Consider the following 27,972-nt stretch of genomic DNA (forward strand, 5'->3'; position numbering starts at 1 on the left):
TCAGCTGGAAGAGATGGGATAGAATTGTAGATTGAAATCCTTTATGAAATTATTTTATATTAATAATTCTCTCAAGGTATTATTGAATTGGGTCCAAGAGTCTTCAAGGGGTAATGTAGTTTCCAACATTACTGGTACCTTCTTCAGGATGCTAATAGCATAAAGCAGTATTTATCATCTAGACCTCTGTTTATTTTTCTTAATATGCTTATTTTTTTAACTTATTATTTTTTTCTTATTTGTTTCAGAGACTTCCACAGAGTGCTGAGGTGGTGATCAAAGGAGTATGGAGAGAGTGAGGGAATGTTTCAATCAGTGAGTGTATACTGGAAAGTGAGGAAGTCGGTGAGTGCCAGGGCAAGTGCAGAGCTGGCAAGTTCTAGCTGTGCATTGAGCCCTGGTCCAGTGGGAGACTTTGTGTGGGAGCATCAGATCTGGTTTCAAGAACCCACTCACAATGTGACTATGATCATGACAAGCAACGTTATGAAACTGTGGATCAGATATTGGGTCCTACTACCTATTTAAACTCCAATTTCTCTTAGATGTACTTTAGGATGAAATTTCCTCTGTGTCCTTGCAACAGCTATGCATCCCTGGAAAACTCTTTAAAATACTGTCTTTCATAAAAGGTCACTCTAGCACTGGTAAAGCACCAGGTTTTGAAGTCAAGATTTTTTAAATGTTTAGGTATTTGTCCTCTTAGGACAAAGGATGTTGCCATTTTCATAAACTTCAAGCAGAAGGAAAGGTCCTGACTAGTGTTTTCAGAGTAAAATTTCAACATTTGGAACCCACTTGAAGTTGGAAAAACACAGTTTTGATATAGCATGATTTAAGGCTTAAACTTTAAGCAAACAAACTTTTAAGAAGTTTCCCTTACATATAACCTGATAGTTAAAATAGACATCCAGAAAAGTGGGCAAGTAAGTGTGTGCATGAGTGTGTGTGTGTGTGTGTGTGTGTGTGTGTGTGTGTTTGTGTATCTAATGAAGGCAATACCATTATTCTACTAGAAAAAGCTGAGACAAACAACCTCCCACTCAAAATTTTTTCTATAACAGAAATTCATATCTAAAGTCAGGAGGGGTGGGGAGTTCAATCCACAGTGACCCAGAATGAAGTATGAAGAAGAGTAGATCTTTTGTTCCCAAGGAAAGGAGGTCAGGGAGGTGTCTTACATTTAAAAAACAAGGAAAGATCCTCCAAAAGGACCTTGACCAAAAAGAGAGGATGAAGAATTGAATTGTTCCTTGGTTGTACTAAGTTCTCTAAGACAGGCAATATGAATGAAAGGCAGGAAGAAGTTGGAAAAACCACAAAACAATTAAGAAGGTTGTTAGTACTTTTCACCAAGTAGTCTGGCAGTATTCACAGTTTCTTAACTGAGGCACATTTTCCCAACTCCTCTACAAGGAGAAGTCCAGAGAAGTGGAACTTAGAAAGATGATGTCAGATGGTGAGGGGGTGGGAAGAACTACTCCAAGTCCTGAACTGAAGGGGAAAGCAAATGCCTAAGGAGTTGGAAATAAGCACAGAATTGAAAATATCAGAAGTTAGGTAAGTAGGATGCACATAGGTACCAGAAGTCAAAATAAATTGGGGATTCGGGGACCAGATAAATACACAGAATAGCAGACAAAAGAGCCCAATATTATGATAATTTTAAATTAAGGCCATTCCTGCCTTAGATGAAATCTTATACACTCTTCTCTGAATCCAGTTCTAGCGTATGGTCAAGGTTAAAGGTAAGAACAAGTGAATGACTTTAAGAAGATGATAAACAGATTAACCTAGCTCTCTAGAGGGGGTTTGGCGGGGATAGAAGCATAAATCATAACACTGTCCAAAAAAGTTTTCAAATACTATTGCACCATTACATTCTTGGTTTTTTGTTATTTAGGATATATTTGTCATGGAAGATTATGCTAAGTACAGTGTTCCTATTGGCTTGTCTCATTTTAGGTAAGTTTTAAGCAAATGTTAAAAGGATCCCTAAAACCTTTGTAAAGGACCTACCTACAACTGAGGGGCCTAAGAAAGGGTTCAGACTTATGATATATGTAGGCCAAGCCCACCAAACTGTACTAAACTTATTACTTACTCTTATAGCTACTTTAAACTACTAGCAATTTTAAAATTTATTCCAATAAAGCTATATGGAATTATGTGACTTTTGAATAACTTAACATATCAATAAATTCTATTAATTTCCTACTAATATTGGATATCAAGCTATACACATTACAAATGATGATTTAGCTCTGCTATAATAAACTTGTTTTTTTATAACAGGATTTCATAATAGTGAAAGGCTTAGAAGAACAGGATTATCTAACATACCCAGACAATTATATGAACTATCTACAGATTATGGATCTAAACTCTATGATTACCAGGTAATATTTACACTAAACTGGTTTTTATATTACATGTATAAAACTTACACTTGTAATAAGGCCAAACAAGTTTGCAATATATTTCATTTAAGTCCATCAATATAATTTTGATACCTTTTTGTCTGAAGCTTATATTTTCTTTCTTTTTTTTAAAGCTACTTTAATGGAATTAATTTAGGCCTTATTTTGTGTATTTCAGTCAATTAAGAAAATGAAATTCACAGTCTTCATCCTTGTACCTTTGCTCCCATAGCATTATTTGTTACATGTGCTTTCTCCAGTTTTTTTGTTCTATTTTCTTCTTTTTTATAATGGCAATATCCTAAACTTTCTTGGTATCTATATTAAGTTTATCTCCAGTAACTTGAGAGTCAAGCTTCTTGTACTTGTAAGTTTTCTTCAACTTAATAACAATTACTGATTTCTGATTACTGAGTTCTGATTAGTATTTGTTTCCAATTAGGCTGTCTTCTTTGAGGCTACTGGACTTACCTAATTAAAGTAAAATCAAAGGGCAGGTGGGTAGCTCAGTGGATTGAGAGTCAGGCCTAGAGATGGGAGGTCCTAGGTTCAAATCTGGCCTCAGACACTTCCTAGCTGTGTGACCCTGGGCAAGTCACTTGACCCCCATTGCCCACCCTTACCACTCTTCCCCCTAGGAGCCAATACACATAAGTTAAGGGTTTAAAAAAAAATAAAATAAAATGTAGGGGCTGAATTGGAGAACCTTTACTGCCTAACCTTGTATGTCTAAGGATGGGAGAGAGAATAGAGGCAGGGAATGAAGAGAAGAGAATGAATATTATGACTGATGATGAAGTTTTGTCATTAATAAACCAGTGAAAACTGGTCATGAGGAGGTGATTTGCTTTGATCCCCTTCCATCCTCTGTGATTTCACATAGCAAAAACAGAGGTGACTGTATGATAGTACTTCTTAGTTTGACAATTTCACAAAAAATAAAACTTGATTTTACTTTATTATTTTAAATCCTTAACTTCTGTGTATTGGCTCCTAGGTGGAAGAGTGGTAAGGGTGGGCAATGGGGGTCAAGTGACTTGCCCAGGGTCACACAGCTAGGAAGTGTCTGAGGCCGGATTTGAACCTAGGACCTCCCAGAGGTCTTTAGGCCTGACTCTCAATCCATTGAGGTACCCAGCTGCCCCCTCAGCCCCTACATTTTACACTCACCTGTCAAAGTGATATTCAAGCCCAAGTCTGACCTTTTCATTCTTCTATTCAAGAAACTCCACTGGCATCCTGTGACCTCATACCTGCCTCCCCTTTCTTTTCCAGATCTTTTTTTTTAAACCTTACTCCTCTTCAGTTATTCTGTGATAAAGTGGCACTGGCCTCCTTGCTCTTCCTACTACTTGCCATTCTACCTTCCAGCTCCAGAATTTTGAATAATTATCCCTCAAGTTTGCAATGGAAACCCTCCTTACATCTGTCTCCAAGCTTTCCCTAGCTTCTTTCAAGTCTCTTCTAAAGTCCCATCTGCTGTGAGAAACTTTTCCCAGTCCTTCATCCTCTTAATGCCATTCCTCTGCGAGAACCTCAATTTATCCTGTATCTATTTTGTCTCTAAAGAGTTGTTTGCACGCTCTCTTCCTCATTAGCCTGTGAGCTCTTTTAAGCAGGGACTATTTTTTGCCTTTCTTTGTGTCCCCCAGAGCATAGCACAGTGCTTGGCGCATAGTAGGAACCTAATAAATTATAACTAACTGACTTTTAGTGTAGTAACAATTTCATAAAGCAAAATCCTGGTAAGTTCCTATAAGGTTCCTGTGTAGCCTTCTACCAAGTAATCAAGTCCCTGCCTCCCCCTTCCTTTAACTCTTTCAATATTAGTAACTCTAAATTTCGCCTTTCTTAAATACATGTTTTCTATAATAGCATAGAAACATGGAATATGGTAAATATCAAAGGTTTATCATAGAATAATATTGATTTTACACTAACAGATATCTTTATAAGTAGCTAGCTCTGAATGGAGAAATTTTAGAATTTATTCAATTTGCTTTCTTCTTACAGGCCAGAATTCGTATGCCTAAAGTCAAAATGGAACTTCTAAGGTGATTGTTGTTTCTGTTGTGTACATCTTACTACATGGGTAAAATAGTATCTGTGGGATGACTTAAGAGATACATGTATTTAATAGTAAATTATACAGATTTCCCAGAACTGGAATTGGGAATATTCCCAAATATTTCCCAGTGCCAGCAGACATCACATTTTCTTTTCCACATTTAAAAATTGTAATTAGACTCTCAGTTGGAAGTAACTCAGGAGATTATTTAGTTCAAACCTCTTAGTTTAAAGAAGAGTTAATTAAAACCCAGAGGAAATCAAAACCCAGGGAGTGAGTCAATCATGATCACATTGGCAGTGATAGAGCCTGGAACAAAATCCAGATTTTCCAAAGCCTAGCCTGGTAATCTTACTTCTACACCATGTTCTTAGTATAGTCACTCCTCAAATTAAATGCCACAAGTTATAAAGGAGAATTTAATAAAGACCCACCAAGTTCTAAAATCCTTGAAAATGCCCGAAAGCCCAGTTTGGAATCTCTATAAAAGTTTCTGTCTCTTGATCCTTCTCTAATTAATCATACTTGCCTCTCCTTAAGAACCAATATTCATAATAAATATAAACAAAAATTATTAATGTATTACTTAATTAAATTAATGTTTTAATTATAATACACAATACAATGGACTAATATTACTTATTTATATGCTAATATTATAATAAATAATTATTATGCATATTAATAAATAAATAGTAATTAATATAGTATAAATAAATATAATCAAATAATTAAATATATGCCAATTTTGCATTTAGAGTATGTAATATATCATAAATATTAAATTATAATTTAATTTTCATGGTTTTTTTCTGCTAATAGCATTATGGCAGTATTGCTTTTTTATTGTTCTTCATTTCAAATAAGTGGATTTTAGATATGTTAAGGATTAAGTGATACAACCACCATTTCTAATATTATTTCTATTAGGCTATGCTGTTTTCCAAAGAACAGGGTTATATATTTTTGGAACACCTATATGTAATTTGCAGAATATTTAGACATATTTATAGATGATTTGGGGAAATGGTTCACTTAAATACTGAATTATACTTTGAGGGACATTCCTAACAGTGGGATGATAATGATTGAGAAAAAACAATAACATCCAATTTCCTGATTACTTAACATTATTAGGTTAATAGAGATAATCACCATTATCTGCTTTTCCTGATATATGATTTTATGACACTATGAATATATCTAGGACTGGCTACCTCAATTATTTAGAGCATTATGCAAATTATTTTGATACTACTAATGGAACAATATACTCTGACCCACTTCTGACAGCAGGGAATTAAGGGGTAAAAGAATATTAAGTGGACTGATGCATATTTATAGTCAAATACTAGTAAAACAATTAGTTTTACCTCATATTTAGACAGTTGTATGTCATCTTTATATTTGAAGGATAACTTGTAAAACTATGAAAATTTACATAGCACTTGATAAAGTTCTTTCATATGTTATTTCATTTCACCTTTCCATTAAGTTATAATAGAGGTAAAGAAAGTATTATTCTTGCAATACATGGAGGGAAATTGAGACAAGGATTTAACGTGTTGCCTAAGGCTACATGGTAAATCAGTGGGGAAGACAGGTCTTGGAGCCATGTCTCCCAGTCCAAGCCTTCTACTACACCAGGCCCAAGTCATTATGCAGGATGAAAACTTGTCTTTTTCTAACTTACAATATATTATTAAAATCTGTTGTCAGAGAGATTCAATTTGATATTATAGAACTGTGAAATTCTAAAAGTTAGAAGCCTAATTATTATGTTATCTAGCAACATTTTAAAAATAAATTTAAAGCAATACTTTTTTCTCTTATTGCACAAAGAGGATTTTTAAATATTATTTAGAGAGAGAGGTATTTATAACAAAAGTTGTTTTCCTCAAAAGAATAGTAGTTTTTATATGGGAAACATTCTGTTTAGTCTGTCAGAAAGAAAGATTCACAAGACAGAGTCAGAAGCTTAGGTTCAACTCCTAATGCTTTACTCATTTGTATGAATTTTGTGAAATCACCAAAGCACTTGGCCTCATTTTCTTTCATTGAAAAAATAAACCAAGAATTGGCCTCAATGACTTAAGATCCTATCTAGCTAAACTCATAATTTAATGAAATTTATCATAGCCTTTTTGTTATGTGTCTGAAAACTGAATGAGATAATATGAAAGATAATCATTTTAATTTGTAATCTCCTGGGGTAGGAACTTCCTCTACCCATATGCAAATTACAAGACATTTATAATTAATCTTAGTTGTCTAAATTAAGTAGTTTGTTCATGGTCCAAAAACCTATCATGGGCATGGTCAAAGGCTTATCAAGAGCAAAATTTTAACCCAGCTCTTAATGACTCTAAATTTAGAATTCTATTTACTCACTACATTATGTGCCACTTATCATATAAGAGTTATATGATTCTTTAATAAAACCTATCAATTTAATCTTTTGTTATGTTCTGTAACATCCTTGAAAGAAAGAAACTTTGGAACTAAAAGGAATCTTTAGAATTGATCTAATTTAGCCCCTTCACTTTATGCAAAAAAGAACTGAGGCCCAGAACAGTTAAGTGACTTTTCTAGGTCATATAACTAGTTAGTGCTAGAGCTGGGATTTAGACTCAGGCATCTTAAATTCCAGTTCAGTTCTTTTTTCATTATATTATGCTGTTAGAAACAAGAATATGAAGAGGAAAAAAAGGCTCACAGTCCCACCCAAAATAGCTACCTCTGTCAGAACTATAATGCCAAAACACTTAATTCTTATGATAATTATATTTTCTAAACAAATGTTTATTTTCCAATCTTTGCTCTATTGGAAACATATTTCTTTTCTTTGGAAAGATTTATGTTGTAACATATAAGAATACTGTATGTGCAAATATCATATTAAGTCCTGTTGTGTCAGCCTACTGAAGTCCAACAATAATTATTTATGTAAATAGGGAAATGTGGGTGGTTGTTTATCCTTTTCTCCTTTCTAATCAATTTCCCATTTTTTAACAGGGTGGGAAGCCACAATTTGGAAAGCAATTCCCAGGAAATTCTGTCCCTGACTAAACAGATAGATATCCTGAAGGCTTTACTCAAAGATATAAAAACCAAAATGGACAACTACTACCTTCTGAATGCTAATGCAGAAGCCTCTGGAAAGCAAGACGACTCAGATATTACCAATGAGGCAAGAAAGGATTTAGAGCATTTGTGGTTCTGTTTGTCACCATTTTCATGAATTCTATGTATGAAATAATTGGGTTAATCCCAAGTCAGGTTTGTCTTTGTGTCCCCTCATCCCTAATTTAGCCTTGGCACAAGCTATATCCATAACCTTAGAAGGTTAAAATTTTTTCAAATATAAAATGTATTAATTTTTATTGCATTCTAAGTACTAAGCTATCTCCCTCCCTCCTCACCCTGTACTCAAGAAGCACTATTTGACATATATAGAACTGTGATTGTCCACAACCACAGTTATTCTTCAAACAAAATTGCTGTTACTCTGTACAATGTCTCTTGATTCTGAACATTTCACTCTTCATTATTTCAGGCAAATCTTTACATATTTTCCTAAAATCAACCTATTCATCATTACTTATAGCACAGTAGCATTCCATTAGAATACACAACTTGTTCAGCCATACCCCAACTTATAGGCATCCCCTCAATTTCCAGGTCTTTGCCACCACAAAAGGAAGGGCTATAAATATTTCAGAATATATAGGTTCTTTCCCTTTTTTCCTGATCACCACAAGAAACATAATTAATAATTTTATTACTTGGTCGAAAACAAATATAATTCTTCAGGCATAATTCCTGATTGTTTTCCTAAATAATCGAATCAGTTCACAATTCTACCAACAGTGTATTATTGTCCTCATTTTTCTACATCTCCTCTGACATGTCATTTTCTCCTATCATTTTAGCTAATCTGATAGGCATGAGATATCTGTTACTTTATTTTTTTAATTTATTTTATTTAATTTATTTTTTTCCATTTAATAATTTTTATTTTTTAGAAAAGTTAACATGATTCATGCTCTTACTTTCCCCTTCATCCCCGGACTCCGCCCCCCTATCTCAGTTACTTTAATTTGCATTACAGCATTTTTTCACATGACTACATGTAGCTTTAATTTCTTTATCCAAAAACTGCCTGTTCATATCGTTTGACCATTTATCAATTGGGAAAGGATTCATGTTCTTATAGATTTGACTTATTTTTCTATATAGTTGAGATATGTGGACTTTATCCAAAAAACTGACTATAAATTTTTCTCCCAGTTTTTTGGTTTTTTTCTAATCTTGGCCACATTGGTTTTATTTGTACAAAACCTTTTTAATGTAATCACAATTACCCATTTTATAATGCACAATGCTCTTTATCTCTTATTTTATCAGAAATTATTTTCCTACCTATAAATCTGATAGGTAACATGTTCCATGTTCTTCTAATTTATTTATGGTATCATCCTTTATTTCTAAATCATGTATTTGTTTTGGCTTTATTTTGGTACATTATATAAGATATTGATCTATACCTAGTTTCTGCCAAACTGCTTTCCCATTTTCCCCAATTTTTCCTAAATAGTGAGTTCTTATCCCTAAAGCTTGAATCTTTATATTTCCTGAACACAAGGTTACTATAGTAATTTATTACTGTGTTGCATGTCTACCTTTTCCACTGATGTACCTTTCTATTTCTTAGCCATACCAGATAGTTTTCATAATTACTACTTATAATTTAAAATCTGATACTATTAAACTTCCTTCCTTTAAAATTTTTCATTAATTCCTTTCATATTCTTGATCTTTTGTTCTTCCAAATGAATTTTTCTATTGTTTTTTTTTTGCGCTTTAATTTTCTTTTGGTAATTGGGAATGGCATTGAATAACTAGATTGCTTAGAATTATCATTTTTATTATATTGGCTCTATCTAACCAAGAACAATTATTTAGACCTGACTTTATTTGTATAAAAAGTGTTTTATAATTAGTTGCATGTAATTCTTTGGTTTGCCTTGGCAGATGTACTCCCAAATATTTTATGCTGTCGATGGCTATTTAATTTCATTTATTTATTTATTTAAAACCCTTACCTTCGATCTTGGAGTCAATACTGTGTACGGGCACCAAGGCAGATGGGTGGTAAGGGCTAGGCAAAGGGGGTTAAGTGACTTGCCCAGGGTCACACAGCTAGGAAGTGTCTGAGGCCAGATGTGAACCTAGGACCTCCCAGAGGTCTCTAGGCCTGGCTCTCAATACACTGAGCCATCCAGCTTCCCCCCTCTATGGCTATTTTAAATAGAATATCTTTTACTATTTCATCTCATGGGGGCTTTGTTGGTAGTATATAGAAATTCTGAGTGGATTTATTTTACGTCCTGTATTTTATATACTGTTACTTTGCTAAAATTGTTTTAGCTAGCTTTTTCAGTTGAGCCCCTAGGATTTTCCAAATATGCCATCATATCATCTGCTAAAAGAGATAATTTTATTACCTCTTTGTCAATTCTGATTCCTTTAATTTATTTTTCTTCTGTTATTGCTATTGTTAGCATTTCTAACACAATACTGAATAATAAAGGTGACAAAGGGAATCCTTATTTCATTCCAGACCTTATTGGGAAGGCTTATAGCTTGTCCCCATTATAAAAAATACAGGAATTAAAATGACTAAACCCTTACCTTCTGTCTTAGAATTGTTACTATCAGTTCCAAGGAAAAAGAGTAGTAAGGAATAGGCAATTGGGGTAAAGTGACTTGCCCAGGGACGCTCTGCTAGGAACTGTCTGAAGCCAGGTTTGAACCCAGGACCTCCTGTCTCCAGGCCTGGCTCCTTATACACCAAGTCACCAAGCTGCCCCACTTTTTGGAAAAAAAATGGTTTTATGTAGATAATTCTTATATTTTTAAGGAAAAATCCACTAGTATCTGTGATATCAGAAATTTGGGAGTCCTTGAACTAATTTTGAGGTCCCTGGTCTAAACTTCCCATGATTCCTCTTGCATAATCATGTATACAGGAAGCATAGTAACGTAGAGAAAAGGATAAAGACTGAGGACTGGATTGGTACTTCCTCTTTTTTTTTTATTGTGGAGCAGGAGCGAGGATGGGAGGAACAGGTAAATGGCAGGTCCCTTTAAAATAACTCAACAGGCACGTGGCTTCATTTTTCTAAATGGCTTTCAATAAACCCTTTGAAACCATGATATTTTTAATTTTATCACTTTATATCAATTTTATTTCTTATATATCTACATTCAAGTGTTTTAGTAGGGTAATAGGAATGAATGTTTTTTGTCATTTAGCCTTTTTTTATCTATTACCATAATCATATGAATTTTGTTATTGATATAATCAATTATGTTAGTAGTTTTCCTAATATTAAACCATCCTTGAATTCTTGGTATAAATCCTTCTTGGTCACAATGTATAATCTTTGTGATATACTGTTGTAGTCTCCTAGCTAGAATTTTATTTAGGATTTTTGCAAACACATTCATTAGTGAAACTGGTTTATAATTTTCTTTTTCTGTTTTTGCTCTACCTGGTTAAATTAGCAGCTCCATATTTATTTCATAAAAGATTCTCCCTCTTTATTATACCAAATAATTTATTTAATATTAGAGCTAGTTGATATTTATACATGTTGGGTAGAATTCACTTGTAAATCCATCTGGTCCTAATACTTTTTTCTTAGGAAGTTCATTTATGGTCTTTTCAATTTCTTTTTCTAAAATAGATTTCTTAAGGGCAGCTGGGTGGCTCAGTGGATTGAGCATCAGGCCTAAAGATGGGAAGTCCTGGGTTCAAATCTGACCTCAGACACATCCTAAATGTGTTACCTATGGCAAGTCACTTAACCCCCCCATTGCTTAGCCCTTACTGCTCTTCTGCCTTGGAACCAATATATAGTATTGATTCTAAGATGGAAAGTAAGGGTTTAAAAAATTTTTCTTTAGATATTCTATTTCCTTTTCTGTGAGTGTATAGTGTGAGGCAGTTTATATTTTAAAAAATATTCTTCCATTTGTCTTAGATTGTCAGATTTATCGGCAAAGAATCGGGAAAATAATTTCCAATAATTGCTTTTATTTCATCTTCATTAGTGGCATATTCATTCTTTTCATTTTTGATACTAGTAATTTGGTTTTCTTCTCTCTTTTCAAAATCATATAAAACACTGGTTTGCCTGTTTTATTATTTTTTTTCATAAAACTCCTAATTTAATTTATTAATTCAATGGTATTTTTGTATTAAATTATATTTAGCATATCCTTTAATTTTTATGATGTTTAACTGGAGATTCTTAGTTTGTTCTTTCCCTAGTTTCTTAAATTGCAAACCCAATTCGTTGATCTGTTTCCTCTATTTTATTAACATAAACATTTAGACATATAAAATTCCTTCTACTGATTTTTCTGCATCCCATATATTTTGACATATTTTCTTGTTATCATTATTCTCTTTAATAAAATTTTTATTGTTTCTATGACTTATTTTTAACCCATTCATTCTTTTAGATTAGGTTATTTCGTTTCCAATTAATTTTTAGTCTGTGTTTCCATGGACCCTTATTTTAATCTTTTTAAAATTTTAAAATTTTAATTTTTTTTTAAAACCCTTAACTTCTGTGTATTGGCTCCTTGGTGGAAGAGTGGTAAGGGTGGGCAATGGGGGTCAAGTGACTTGCCCAGGGTCACACAACTGGGAAGTGTCTGAGGCAGGATTTGAACCTAGGACCTCCCATCTCTAGGCCTGACTCTCAATCCACTGAGCTACCCAGCTGCCCCCTGGACCCTTATTTTAAATATAATTTTTACTGCATTTTGATCTGAAAAGGATGCATTTAATATTACTTCTTTTTTGCATATAACTATAATTTTTTGTCCTCTTATATGATCAATTTTTGTAAAAGTAACATGTACTGCTGAGAAAATGTATATTCCTTTATATTCACATTCAGTTCTCTCTATATATCTATCATATTCGTTTTGACTTTTCTTATTTATTTTTAAATTATATTTATCTAGTTTTTAGAGGGGAAGGTGAAAGGCCCCCACTATTATAGTTTTGCTATTTCCACTTGCAATTCATTTAGCTTTTTCTTTAAAAATCTGGATACTATAACATTTGGTACATATAGGTGTAGTATTGATATTGATAATATTGATAAGTACTTCATTATCTATGTTACCTTTTAACAAAATGTAGTTTTTTCTCATCTTTTAAAATTATATCTATTTGTTTTAACTCTTAGATCAAAATGTTTGCTACCTCTGCTTTTTTACATCAGCTAAAGAACAGTAAATTATAATCCAGCCTTTTATTTTTACTCTGTATATGTCTCTCATTTAAAAAGTGTTTCTGGTAAACACTATGATTTTCAGATACTCATTTTTGAACCTTTCTGCTTTCCATTTCCATTTTATGGATGAGTTCATCTCATTAACATTCAAAGTTATAAGTGTATTTTTCTCCATTTAATTTTTCCTCAGTTTATCTTTCTTTCTCTTTATCCTATTCCACCTCAGAAGTCCATTTTATTTCTAAGCACTTCCTCCTTAATCTGTACCAACTTTGAGTTTCCCCCTTATATTTACCCCTTCCCCTTTTTTTACAATCATCTCATCATACTCATCTTAACCCCAAGACTTTTATCTGTCTTTCAAACTATTCTAGTAATGATTTCATTAAGAGTTATATATAAGAAGTAAAGACTTGGGTCTTATTAAATCCCTTATAATTAGACTTCCATGTTTACTTACCTTCTTATGTTTTTCCCTATTCTTATAGGTCAAAATTTCTTTTCAGTTCTGACATTTTCTTAAAAAAATACCTAAAAGTCCTTTAATTCATTCAAAATCCATTTTTTTTTCCTTTGCAGGATTACACTTACCTTTGCTAGAAGGTTATTCATTGTGGCAAACCCAACTCCTTTGCTCTTCAGATGCCCTTCAGTCTTTTGAGGTAGAAGCTATTGAATATTGTGTTATCCTGCCTATAGCTCCACAAAATATTTAAATTTTCATTATACTTGCTTGTAGTACTTCTCCTTGACCTTAGAGCTTCAAAACTTAGACTTGTGAATTTTCATCTTGAGATCTCTTTCAGGTGGTGATTGGTAGAATTTTTAAATTTCTATTTACCCTACTGGTCTAAAATTTCAGGACAATTTTACTTAATTTTTTTGAAGCAGAGAATATCTATATTTTCAGGTAATTTAACAATTTTTATATTTCTCTCCTTGATCTATTTTCTATCTTTCATTTTGGTAATAAGATATTTCATTTTCTTTTCAACTTTTTCATTCTTTTGAGTTTGTTTTTACTATTTCTTGGTGTCTTATGAAGTTATTAGCTTCCTCTTTCCCAATTCTGATTTTAGAGGGTTATTTTCTTCCATGAGTTTTATTATTTCTTATTCTAATTGGTTAACTTTTCCCCATAATTTTCTTGCATTCCTTCTCTCTTTGTTTCTATTTTTTTTCAACTTCTCATACTTGATTTTTGAAGTCCTTTTTCAGTTCTTCTAATAACACTTTTGGGGCTTGGGGCCATTTTACATTTTTCTTTGAAGCTGTAGAAGTAGCTGCTTTGTCTTTACTGTTTTCTTTTGAATTTGAATTCTCTGTCACTACCTATTATTAGGTGGTTCTTCTTTTGTATACTTACTTTTTTGTGGCCTAATTCTTGGCTATTAGATTTATGTTAGGGTTGGGCTTTGCTCCTGGGCTGTGGGGATCATGTGTTGTTGTTTTCTGACCTTTATTTGGGGACCTCTGACCTTTTAGTTCTTCCATTTTCTATATCCAAAGCCAAGTGTGATCACTGCTCCTCTGACTCTCACCTTAATTGATGAATGACCTCATGTGCTCCTCTCTGACCCTAAGCCATAACCAGGGCCCCCAATAATGCTGCCACAACAAATGCTCTTATTGCCTGCAGTCCTTCTAGGGGCTGCAAGGACCAGCTCACCCTTCTTCCCTGGAACCAAAACCAGGGACTCTGTTCTGCTGGAAGTGACCAACAGCCAACAGGGCTCTTACCCCTCTAGGACCACATTCATCAGCATTAACTTACTTTTCCTCATCCATAGTCATAACCATCTCCAGATCTTGGCTCTATCCACTGAGCTACTTGGCTGCCCCTGAATAATTTCTTAATGGAAGAAGTCTAGGCATATAAAACAAGTAGGCAAGAGTGAGAGAGTCTTTCTGGTGTCATTTACATTTTTCTATTATTAATCCAAGGTTCAAAGAAAAAATTATATAATCTTCCTATGTATGATTCTAAAAAATAATTAGTTCTGTAAGCAAATCAAGGGTGGAAAGATGTACTAGATGCAGTATATCTTTTTAAAAAATATACTGGGTGAGTCATTGAGCAATAGATTGTAATAGATTATATGCTTTTAGAGTAGCACCTATGGAACACACAAAATTGGATGGGAATATGATTGGGGTTTTGGTGTTAAAAAATCACTCTAAGGGGGCAGCTGGGTAGCTCAGTGGATTGAGAGCCAGACCTAGAGACAGGAGGTCCTGGGTTTAAATCTGGCCTCAGACACTTCCCAGCTGTGTGACCCTGGGCAAGTCACTTGACCTCCCCATTGCCTACCCTTACCACTCTTCTGCCTTGGAGCAGTACTGACTCCAAGACAGAAGGTAAGGGTTTAAAAAAAAAAATCACTCTACTGCAAATATGAATAATATGGAAATAGGTTTTGAACAATGATATATGTATAACCAGTGAATTACTCATCAGTTCAGGGAGTGGGGAAGGAAAAGAGGGTAGAAAAATCATAAATCATGTATCCATGGAAAAATATTCTAACTAAATAAATTTAAATTTAAAAGAACTGAATGAACCAGTAACTTAGCCATTCCAACAAATGGAAATATTAGTACAGGCTCACCATTAGAATCAGGGATCTGTTTTCATGCTATATAAAAACAATTAAACAATGACAGTCAAATAAAAATGAAAAAGGTCACTATCTTGTCTTCATTGTTCCCATGTTGTTAAAAAAAATTGTCACTAATCATAGAACAATTCGGAGCTTTAAAGAGTTATCAGAAAGCCTCTGGTCCAACCCATTTGATTTTACAGATGAGGAAATTGGGACCCAGAGGTTTTTCAAAGTCAATTGGTACTAATGGCTGCATAACATAGGATCTCTGACTTCTAGTGTACTGCTTTTTCCATTATCCTGTGATTTTTTTCCCCCACAGTCCAAAATAAATTAGTTTTCTGGGGAAAAAAAGAAATTTTAATTCACAAAACTTCTATCCTAATCATAGTAAGGTTAATTAATTGTTAACTAAAAATATCCAATATATGATAGAATAGAAGCTATAGAGATGCAAATGTAACATTTATTTAAAAATCAGAAGTTTTGCTATAAAAGTACTATCATTTATAAATGATTGCTTTTAGCCTTTCTTTCTTTCTTTGTTTCTTTCTTCCTTCCTTCCTTCCTTCCTTTATACTTTCTCTCCCTCCCTCCCTTCCTTCCAAAGTCCTTACCTTCCATCTTGGAGTCAATATTGTGTATTGGCTTCAGGGCAGAAGAGTGGTAAGGGTAGGCAATGGGGGTCAAGTGACTTGCCCAGGGTCACACAGCTGGGAAGTGTCTGAGGCCAGATTTGAACCTAGGACCTCCCGTCTCTAGGCCTGGCTCTCAATCCACTGAGCTACCCAGCTGCCCCCAGTATTACTATCTTTATGATGATAATTTACATCTGTATAGTACTTTACAAATTACTCCCATAGGGTAAGTAGAAAAAGTAATATTATTATTATTGTTCCTGTTGACTCCTTAGGAGCATAGGGCCACAACCATCTCTGCTTATACTTATTTTACAGATGAGGAAATTGATTTCCAGAGATGTGAAGCATCTACTCCAAGATAACACAGCTTAGTAAAGGGCAGCAGCAGGATTCAAAGTCCTCTGACTCCAAATTCAGTACTCTTTCAACTATCACAATGCTTCTTTTATAGTAAATGGTATTAGAAAAGAAGCATTGTGATAGTTGAAAGAGTACATCACCACCCTTACCACTCCTGGGCCAAGGACAGTCCCTAGCCCGGATGAAAAAGGAGGAGGGTTGGGCGTGGGGCTAGCAACCCCACCCTGTAAAAACTACATCTGCTAAAGAAACTGCTACCTAAAGTAGGGGCAGCTGGGCTAGCTCAGTGGATTGAGAGCCAGGCCTTGAGACGAAAGGTCCTAGGTTCAAGCTGGGTGACCCTTGAGCGACTGTGTGTCCCATTGCCTACTGGTTGTCCCATTGCCTACTGGTTGTGGCCCTATGCTCCTAGAATGGAGTCCCAGGATAAAAAAAAAATGGCATTAGAAGATAGAATCCTTAACACCAGAAAGTTAAATGCTAATCAGAGCATTGAAGATACTGATACATCTAATTTTCTAAATAAAAAAGTTTATAAGTTTGGTTCTAATAAACATTTAAACCCAAAACATTGTTTTGATTGTTTAATATGCCTCCATATCAGGGTATTAAATTTCATTGTTATACAATATGAGTACCTCTGCATGTTAACTATAAATTATCTATCATCTTATAGGAAATGGTGATCTTGGTGAATTATGTGCTTAAAAAGTTAAGGGAGGATCAAGTCCAGATGGCTGACTATGCCCTCAAATCTGCAGGTGAGTGACATACTGAGTAAATAAAAATAATGACTAGACTTATTTAGATTTCTTTATCTGTACACAGTACCTCAATGTTTCTATCCTTTATACTTTCACAAAGAAAAAACATGATTATTCTATCTGGAATTTAAAAAGGAATCAAATGTAAAAGTGAATATGGACAATGTGGGAGAGGACAGAAAGGACAATAACTTTTTTTCTCTTTGAAAGAATTGGGTAGAGTGGAACATATATATTTTAAATCAGTCAAGATCTTTCTTACTCTTCTCAACCCCTCTATCACCACTACTGATTGAGAAATACAAAAAAACCACATTTATCAACCATAATTTATCCATTCATCAATTTATAGGAACCAGGTCAGATTCCCATTCTTTACCACCTCAAAAAAAGTTATAAATGTTTTTGGTAAATCCTTAATAGTTTGTTTTGCTTAGGGCTAATCCCTCTCAATATACCTTCGTTTTAATTCCACTCCTCCCTTTCCCCCCTCTTCCCTTTATCTCTCATTTCTCTGTTGAGGAAATGAACATCTGTACCCAACTGTGTGTGTGTGTGTGTGTGTGTGTGGCATACACACCAAACTCACCCTCCCCATCCCTTCCTTCTTATTTGTATAGATGTCTGCTTTTTCTACTATAGATCTCTACTCTTATCATGCCAGATTTTCCCAAACCTTCCTTTCTCTTCCCCTGACTAGCATATTTCACTTCATCTCTTTCCATTCTTTTCAGAGCCATTATCAGGCTTTGTCTAATTGGACTTGTTCAATAAACGTTGATGATTATCCTTATTGAGTTCTTTACCATCATTCATGTTGATTTTTCTTAAACCCTTACCTTCCATTTTATAATGAATACTATGTATTGGTTCTATGGAAGAAAGGCAGGAAGGGCTAGCTAGGCAATGGGGGATAAGTGATTTGTCCAGGGTCACACAGCAAGGAAGTATCTGTGGCCACATCTGAATCTTGGACCTCCCATCTTCAGGCTTGGCTCTCCATCTACTGAGCTGCCTCCTATGTATACTTTTAATATTTCTTTTCACTTTTATGTTTGAACTTCAAAATTTCTATGTAGTTCTGACTTTTTTGTTATCAATGTTTAGAAGCCATCTATTTTATTAAAGATCCACTTTCCCCCATTAAAATTGTACTTATAGTTTTCTAAGGTAAGTTATTCTTTTTAAGTCCTTCTCTTTTGCCAACTGGTGGTATAACATGCTTCAAGTTCTTCATTTCTTAATAATGGTGACTGCTAAATCATGTATGATTCTAACTGTGTTTCCTTGTTAATTGAATTCTTTTTTTCTCTGGCTCCTTGAAGTATTTTTTTCTTTGATAGAAGCTCTAGATTTTGGACATTCCTGGTAACTTTCAATTTGTAGTTTCTGTCAGTAGATAACCAGTAGATTTTTTCTCTTTCCACTTTGCTTTCTAATTTAAGGGACATGGACAGTTTTCTTTTAAGATTTCTTTAAATATAATGTCTTGGTTCTGTTTTTGGTCATGTATTTAAATAGTTCAATGGTTCTTAATTTTTTTCCTTATTTTGTTTTCTAAGTCACTTACTTGTGGTATGAGATATCATGCATGTTCTCCTATTTTTTCAGCCTTCTGACTTTTACTATTTCTTGTTGCCTCATGGAGTCATTGGCTTCTATTTTCTCCATTATAATTTTCAGAGATTTTGTTGCTTGGGCAAGATTTTGTTCCTTGAATGCCAAGCTGTTAAATGCCTTTTTGATTCTTTCTTTGTTGGCTCTCATTTCTTTTCCAGTTTTTTCTCAAGTACTTTCATTTCTTTTATAAAAACATTTCATTTTTTAAAAACTCTTGTTTCATTTCTTCTAGAAATTCTAGTTTAATTTGTGCCCAAGCTATTTTTCTCTGAGGTATTGCTTGAAGATGTTTTGAAGTCATTCTCTTTCTTTATCTTTGTGTCTTCGATGTCCCCTATCTCCATAACAGATTATTATGGTGGTGTACTTTTTTTGTTTGCTTATTCTTTTTAGCCTACTTTCTGCCTTTGGACTTAATGCTAGGTCAAGCCTTTGTCACATTTCTGGAAGGAAGGTCTGAGTTGATCCTGTTGATACTCGGTATTCCAGGATCTTGGGAAAGGCTGAAGAAGTACAGTCTTTTAGTGTTCCCATGAATGGTCTAATCCAGGGCAAAGTTTGATTGCTGCTCAACTCTGGTGTGACTCTTTAAGTTCCTGACCTAGGTTTGGGGTTGAACAAGAGTAGAATCCTACTAGATTCAACCCACACCAGTGTGAGGTATTCAATTTTGGGGGCAGGAGTTTGATCAAAAGCCAGTGCGCACTTTATTAAATGCAAAACACTTAGTTTATTATTAGGAAATATGGATAGGAAATTAAAAGGAGGAAAGTGAAAGTAATCTTATAATAGATTATAACTATACCCAAGATCCCAATCCTGACTAAATTTATTTTCAAAAACTCTAAATCTATCTGCCTCAGAGGGCAATATCTTCTGCTAGGCTGAAGCCCTTGACCACTTTCCTATTCTCACCATCTAATAATATAAACACTATCTATCCTACTTTATCTACCATGTTATTAAAAAACTCCCAGTCTTAGAGAGAAAGCCAGAAAATGCTCTCAGAGAGACCCAGAAACTGCTGTTCCTCTCCCCAGGGGACCCCAAGACCAAAAGCCCTTTCCAACAGTCTGAAACTTACAAAACCATACTCAGCCACACCCTTCTGTCACCAACTGACAACCTGCACAGCAGAGGGTCTCTTACTCAGAAATCCTATCCTTTCCTCTTAAATCTAAAAAAGGAGAAATTAATAAAAACTCTCTTAACATATCCTCCCCTGAGATCCACTGGGGAGACCTGTCTCCCCAATGGATCTTTCAAATAAAACTATCCTATACTCTATATTATATACAGGGAGAAGTAAGAAAGTAAAAAACAAAACAATTCTTGCAACATGCAAGTCTCAAATAATATACAATTCCAAATATTTACAGTTATAGAAATTATAATCACAAAATTCATACTATTCTCTACATAACTAAAACCTATTCTTATTATACTTTACAGAAATATGAACCTAAAGATATTAATTTAAATATACCTTACAATTACTATACACACAAAAAATTAAACAAGAAAATAAACAAGAACCTTATATATGCAATTAATATATCTAATATATATATATACAGCTAACATTATATATTTAATATATATATATATATACATCTAATATATCCTCTGCGAGGTGGATCTAATCTCAATATAAATATTTATACATCTAATCCATATTCTAATATATTATTCATCTAATATATCCCCCGATAAGACTAGCCAGCTAGAAAGTTCTCTTGGTTCGGAATGGCAGAATTGTACTCATCTTTGGTTGGTGATACTTGCACTGGTTTTCCTCTATATATTGGGCTAAATGCTTGAAGTGATTCCCTGCGCTATGCCTCCCGTCTGAGCAATACCCCTGCTGCTGCTGGCTTCTGAACTTCCTTCTTTTTCCATTCACAGCCCAAGGCCGCCTTATTCGGGAATGCCATTTCCCTACACAGGTCTCTTTCTGAGTCTGCCCTGGCCCTGTCACCCACACTGGACAGAGATGACCAAAGCTGCCACTTTGTCTCTGCTGCAATATGATATGGTTGTGGTGATGTCCTCCATGGTTCGGGCACCTCCTCTAGCTTTGATACATAGGCTCTCCCGAGGGCCCAGGCCCATGATGGTGAATTTATGGCATGAGTGCCAAAGAGGGCACGCAGAGACCTCTCTGTGGCCACATGCACCGTCACCCACCAGAGTTAGTTACTAGAAAGGCGGAGGGGCTGGGGCAGAGATGCTCCCTTCCCCTTCTCCACGCCCAGCAGCCCCATGGAAGTGCCTGGGCCATTCCTCTCCCTTTTTCCCTCCCTGGTCTGCTGGTGTAAGGTGGTGGGGAGGGACCTGCTCAGCACTTGGGCTCCCGGGGGGGATTGGGGCGCAGCAGACAGGCTGGGGGTTGGGGCATGGCCTGCAATCTGGGGGTGGGGGTGGGGCACAGCACATGGTCTCTAAAAGGCAATGAAGTTTCGGGTATGCTCCTCACTCATTCCCCTCCCCAATGTCCACAGATTTCCCTTTCTGTCTCCCTAGGCCAAGCTGGGCTACAAAAAAGGATTACTGTGACTTTTTTCTGGATTTCTGAATCAGGATTTGGTCTGGTGCGTTTTCTGTTTAAAGAGGAGTTTGTGGAGATGAGCTTACTGCACTGTTTCCTACCTGTCTCCCATCTTGGCTCTACACCCTCCCCAATCCTTTCCACCCCCTCCCACCCACACTTCTTTAGCTACTCTTTCCAAGCACTCAGTAACTTGATGCTTACTTACTTCCCAGATCATGACTTTCGGGCCTCCCCTAGGCCTGCCCATCCCTAAACAATGCCTTATGCTCATCCCATTCTTTCAGATGAGAAATAAACTGATAAGCTAAGATAATGTTAATGATTGACAAAGGCTTGAAAGTACAGTTGATAAGAACAAATTTTCCAAAGGGTAATTTGCATTTTAGCCTAGGGCATGGGAAATGCAATTTTATAAACTGATATGTCATAATGCAGAATGAAAAATGCATAGCATATAAATTCATATACTAACTTTAGTTTCACACATTCTAAAAAATAAAAAAAATCAAATAACCCAAATAATGCACAATGTTAAGGTTCAATGTTAATATAATAACAGAAATGAAGGATAGAATTTTCTTTAAAGACTAGTGCTACTAACATTGGTGGTATTTTTGTTAAATCCCAGTTTTCAAAGGCAAACCAGTTCAATTATTTATTCAACATACAATTTTAAGAGCCAATTATATATAAGGCAATATATTATAAAAGTTATGAACTGTGCCCCAAGTACCCTCCAGTGAAACTAATCCTTTACACACTGTTTCTTTAGGAAACGTAGAATGAAAGATGGTTACATAGGTTATAGTACCACTATTTTCATTCAGTTCACAGAGGGATGGATCCATATTGCAGAAGGAAACTTTCAGATCTCTAAGATTTCAAGACAGGAACTTTTGTTAAATTTAGAAAGCGAGGGCATAACATGAGTTTTGGCAATCTGAAACTTTAAATTGAATGGAAAACTTTTTTAATGTCCAGCTCTGATTCTAAATAAATCTTACGAAAATCCACTTAGTTTTTCTTCAATTTCCTTTCCTCAATTTGCAACCTTTAAAACCGTTTTTGGGCGGCTAGGTGGCACAGTAGATGGAATGACAGGCCTGGCATCTGGAAGAACTGAGTCAATCTGGCCTCGGACACTTACTAATTATGTCACCCTGGGCAAGTCACTTACCTCTGCTTGCCTCAGTTTCCTCATCTGTAAAATGAGCTGGAGAAGGAAATGGCAAACCATTCTAGAATCTCTGCCAAGAAAACCCAAATAAGGTCCTGAAGAGTTGGACATAACTGAAGGTCAAAAAACTTGTCATATATTTAAATAGAGGATACCATCTTTAGTAAGGTGATATAAAAATTATTCTTCTTGCAGTGATTTTTAGAGGTGGTGTTTTTATTTTTTTTTTATTGTTTTCTGAGAGATAGCCTGTAATTTACTTTCTGAATTGCAAGATTTTAAGAATCTTATTAGAAGTTATAACCAAGGAATTTTTCATCAAACAAACTAGTTATTAATACACATGACTCCATTTTAATTATTCTCATTTTTCAAAATTTAAAAGTGGAGAGAGTGATCATCACTTGTTCTAGACAGTAAAAGACAAATTGGATGGGATTAAAGCTTTTTCATACAGTAATTTTTAAAGCTGTGATTTCTTGGGGATATAAGTATACTCCCTTCACCAAAGCTGATAACAAACTTTTCACTACAATTTGCATTTTTTAGTACAACTATACTACTTAATTTCTTTATTAAAAAATTTCCTCTAAATTTTAGAATCATACTAATCTATTTCTATTTCTACCTTCTTATTCCACTAATTATATTCTAATTTCAGGTGCCTCCATTGTTGAAGCAGGAACATCTGAGAGTTACAAAAATGATAAAGCAAAACTATATTGGCATGGGATAGGTTTCTTAAGTTATGAAATGCCTCCTGATGTTATTCTTCAGGTAAAACCAAATACATATATGTATATATATCTATATCTATATATATACATATATCTTATTTCTCTTTCTCTTGAATTTCCTGATTATAGAATCCCCTTTCCTAGAGGCTTCATATAATCTCCCTAACTTTTCACAGTTTATGGGAGGATAGTAGGATTTAGAGCTTGAAGGGATCTTAGAGATCATTCTACAGGCACCACTTTTCTAACCTTCCCAAGGTAAAATCTGAGTGAAATACTTTAGTTCTCCTTAGGTACCTTGAGTTTGCCCCACTAATATCCCTCCTCTCCCCTCTCCCTACCCCCCAACTATAACCACTTCACTTTAATCCTTTCTTTGCTCACCTTGTCAGCTCTCCCTTGTGTTTGTATTTCCTCCATCAAGCCTTTCCTACTTCTTTTTGATTTCTCTAGTCCTTGAACTCCTACAGCATTGAGAATAAATTCATTATTTATTTATCACTTATATTTCATGTATTTTAATTATGTCTCCCTCACTAGAATGCAAACTCCTGAGGACAGGAATCTCTTTTAAAAACACACACACACACACACACACACACACACACACACACACACACACACAAACACACACAAACACACACACAACTTAACTGATTGACTGGTATTTCAGAAAGAGGTCAAAAAGGATATTAACTTTATTTTTTTTTTAAAGCCTGATGTCCATCCTGGGAAGTGCTGGGCATTTCCAGGTTCTAAGGGTCATACTATAATTAAACTTGCCAGGAAGATTACACCAACAGCAGTTACCATGGAGCATATCTCAGAGAAGATTTCTCCCTCAGGAAATACCTCCAGTGCTCCCAAGGACTTTTCTGTTTATGTAAGCACTTTTTTACATTTTAAATTCAAAGTAATTTTTAAAAAAGGATGAAATGTGCATTGAGCCTATAAATACTAGACTATGTAGAAGTACTTTAAACAGTAAATGTCACATTTCCTGAGACACTGAATACAAATTGATTTAGTAAACCAAATCAATATTTAAAATTTGTATAGCATGTGCTCCCAACAAATACTCAAACCTTCTCTGCATAGTCTCTAAATAAAGTTAGATCCACGATCAAAAAGGAGTCATATTACCTTTTTTTATATTTAATTCTGGCAATATGATATCAGTGTTGCCCACTGTCTTCAACCAGTTTTGTTGTCTTGTGATATTTTCTTTATACAATTGTAATTTTTTTTGGTCTACATTTTCATTTGGCATCACTTCATCCAAGTTTATCCAAGTTTCTCTGAATTCTGCACATTTGTCATTCCTTTATTATGTTAATGATATTCTATTCTATTCAGATACTCTTATTCAGTCTTTCTACAATTAGGCATATTTTTTGCTTTTAGGTTTTCATGGTAACAAACAATGTTATGAACATTTTTGGAAATACTTGTCTTTCTCTGTTGCCAGTAAAGTCCTTTCAAATAAAGGACTCTCTAGTTCAAAGGCTATGAACAATTTGATGACTTTTTTTGCATATTTCAAAACTGTTGCCAGATAACTGAACCAATTCACAATTCTACCAAGCAATGAATTAGTCTTCCTCTATTCAATAGCCCTCAATGAGTTTTCAAATCTTTTAACATTTCTAATAAAATCATATTTTAATAACAAAAGAACATATTACTTAGAAAAACTGAACCTCAGTTCAATTACATTTAAATTTTAACAAACACTTATTGACGTAGACACTAGGAAAGGTCCCTGCCCAAATGGAGCTTATGATCTAGAGCAGTGATTCCCAAAGTGGGCGCAACTGCCCCTTGGTGGGTGCTGCAGCGCGATCTAGTGGGGCGGTGAGAGCCACAGATGCATTTATCTTTCCTTTTAATTGCTATTAAAATAAAAAAAAAATTAATTTCCAAGGGGCTAAGTAATATTTTTTCTGGAAAGGGGGTGGTAAGCCAAAAAAGTCTGGGAACCACTGATCTAGAGGGTATGTTACAGACAGACATATATTTATATATATTAAAAATTACTTATACATATGTATATTTTAGAGTAGTAAAGTGTTATGTGAAGTTCAAAAAAGAAAAGGTTTTTAGTTATTCTGGAAATAAGGGAAATCTAGAAGAAATGTTTTATTTGAATTGAGATCTAAAATATGGGTAGGATCTTATGTAAAAAAATGGAAGAGTATTTCACACACACACATACATTGTACATAAAAGCAAAGAGTGAGAAATCATAAGTAAGCACATGTAATAGTGAACCATCTTGGTACAGCATATTTAAAGGAAGGGTCTTCATGATGGTGGAAGAACCAGATAAAGAAAATAAAAATGTGTAGTCTGAAGAAGAGAAAGGTCAGGGGAGGATAAGATATCTGTATTCAGATATTTGACAGGCTATCATCTGAAAGGAGAATCTGATTTGTTCTGTTTGGTTTCATAAAGACAAATCAAAATGATAGAAGTTGCAAAGAGGGAAATTTAGGCTTGGTATAAGGAAAAACTTTGTAAAATTCAAGCCATCTGGAATAGGCTGCCTTGGGAGTCCAGTTTTTCATTGGAAATCTTCAAGCTGAGACTTGACCATTTGTTGGATATGGTATTATAGGGATTCTTTTTAATTTGTGGGTTGCAATAGATAACTGCTTAAGGTCCTTTCCACTCTAAAATTCTGTCATTTTCAAGCATGAATTTTTTATATGTATCATAAATTTTGGGACATGTGACTTATTACGGTAAAATGACTTTGTTATGGTAGTTAAACATTTCTTATCAAAAGTGATCAGTTCAACTAATATACTCCTTTTCTGTTATTAGGTACAACATTTTTTTGAATAACAATAAAAACACTTTTCTGCCACTTTTTCCTCTTCTAATATTTACCCTCAGGTACTGAATAGAGAGAGAAGCATGAAAGGATGTATATGAAATGCACTGTCATTTTCATTCAGCTGACAAGGGACTGGGATATACACTATGGAAATATATTTATATAACTGTCATTCCCAAAGCCTCAGGATAGGAATATATGTTTTACATTTTAGAAAGCAAAGTAACAAATTTGATTAGGTAACCTGAGATTTAAGTCAAAAATAAAATATTTTTATATCATGTTACAAGACTAATACAGATCTAAAAGTCATTTGCCATTTTCTTTATGGTCCCATAAGCAAAATGCTTTTTTTCAGCTATCCTTATGAAAAATACAATCTGCTTTAATGAAAATATCAATTGTCAGTGTTACTGTTAGAAGTGATGTTTTCATTGTTTTTTGTCCAACATAATTTTTCACTTGTCTGAAGAACTATAAATGAATGTAAGTGTTCTATCCTTTAGAATTGAACTTATATGCAAATATGACATTCTGTTTTGTATTTTGATACATATCTATCTTCTGTGCTATAGGGTAAACTACTTAAAGTTAAAAGAATGTCTTATTTATCTTTAATTTCCTTATACACAGCCTTGAACTTGGTAGTTGGCAGACTATAAATGTTTAGAATATGCTTTTAATATGAATTTGTTGTTCTTTAGTTGTGTCTAACTCTTCATGACCCCATTTGGAATTTTCTTGGTAAAGACACTGGAATGGCTTGCCATTTCTTTCTCCAGCTCATTTTCCAAATGAGGAACTGAGAAAAACAGGGTTAAGTGACTTAGTCTAGGGTCATATAGCTTTTATATATATATAACTCAGGAAGATGAGTCTTCCTGACTTCAGGTCTAGCACTCTTTCTATTGTGCCACTTAACTGCTCTTGAATTTAATTTGAATCCAATATACCTAGTTCTGCACTCTCCACCCTATGTTTAGATAATCATTGCTACTTGAACAGGAAAATATGGTCATTTTTAGCTAAATCAGTCTGTCACATAGGCCCTAATCTCCATGTCTTTCATATTTTCAGGGACTCAAAGAAGAATGTAAAGGAGAGGAAATCTTCCTAGGTCAGTTTATGTATAACAAAAAAGGGACCAGTGTTCAAACATTTCACCTCCAGGTAATAATAAAGAAAGCTAGGAAAAGATATTTAGATGAAAATTTGTTTTTTTTTTTTTCTGGGAAGGGATCTGTTTGGATTTCCTAATAGAAAAAGGAATATGTGAAAATAATTCTGAAAAAACCTATAACATTAACTGGATGAAGAAATGCAGAAATCACATCGACTTATGTAGAAAATGTGATAGCAAAATAAATGTCATGCTTTCATTATAATTACTAGGTAATTTTCAGAAAATTCAGGCAAAAATGAGTATATGTGCATGCTTATTATGTGTGTATAAAATCTAGTCAGGAGAATTATAGGAAGGACAACTGACCTTTTCTATTCTATTCCTTCTCTTCTTGACCTGTGTAATCTGGGTGGAAATGAGGATAGGGTGAGGAGCATCTCTTTAGTTCTCTGTAGTTCATTGTTTCCATCTGTGAAAAGATGATATAAAGATAAGAAACTTAATAATTACTTATAAGGTACATTTATAATCTTTGAGATGGACTATCCACAAAATATTAATTTGGATTTATATTTTGTTTACAGAATGAAGTTTCTGAATACTTGCTATGTGTGAAACTGAAAATTCTGAACAATTGGGGCCACCCCAAATATACATGTTTATATCGATTCAGAGTCCATGGTAAGCCAGAAAATGATGGCTTAGGAGCTCCTTAAAAAGAGCAAGGACTGACTAAGGTAAAGTAAACTGA

The 27,972-nt window shown here is 34.4% G+C and overlaps 2 protein-coding genes across 2 annotated transcripts in view; one reads left to right on the forward strand and one right to left on the reverse strand.

Annotated features, from left to right (window-relative positions):
- Positions 1–27,972, reverse strand: part of C1H7orf57 (chromosome 1 C7orf57 homolog) — a 116,737-nt gene that overhangs the window by 66,131 nt on the left and 22,634 nt on the right. The window contains 3 exon segments of the mRNA XM_044671693.1: positions 22,523–22,524; positions 27,588–27,654; positions 27,657–27,690. Coding sequence (XP_044527628.1) covers positions 22,523–22,524; positions 27,588–27,654; positions 27,657–27,690 — 103 coding nt within the window.
- On the forward strand, positions 34–27,937 carry SUN3 (Sad1 and UNC84 domain containing 3). The gene is made up of 10 exons (XM_044671815.1): positions 34–315; positions 1,904–1,965; positions 2,296–2,399; positions 4,434–4,474; positions 7,504–7,678; positions 17,087–17,171; positions 23,184–23,299; positions 23,975–24,142; positions 27,176–27,268; positions 27,806–27,937. Exons 1-10 carry the CDS (start codon positions 287–289, stop codon positions 27,935–27,937), a joined length of 1,005 nt encoding a protein of 334 aa, XP_044527750.1. The 5' UTR covers positions 34–286.

Source organism: Gracilinanus agilis, chromosome 1 (assembly GCF_016433145.1).
Source record: "Gracilinanus agilis isolate LMUSP501 chromosome 1, AgileGrace, whole genome shotgun sequence".
NCBI lineage: Eukaryota > Metazoa > Chordata > Mammalia > Didelphimorphia > Didelphidae > Gracilinanus > Gracilinanus agilis.

Coding starts and splice junctions, on each gene's coding strand:
- SUN3 (XM_044671815.1), top strand. CDS start 287: ATGGAGAGAGTGAGGGAATGTTTCAATCA. Junction 316..1,903: donor GTGAGGGAATGTTTCAATCA/GTGAGTGTATAC, acceptor TTTGTTATTTAG/GATATATTTGTCATGGAAGA. Junction 23,300..23,974: donor CTCCTGATGTTATTCTTCAG/GTAAAACCAAAT, acceptor TTTTTTTTAAAG/CCTGATGTCCATCCTGGGAA.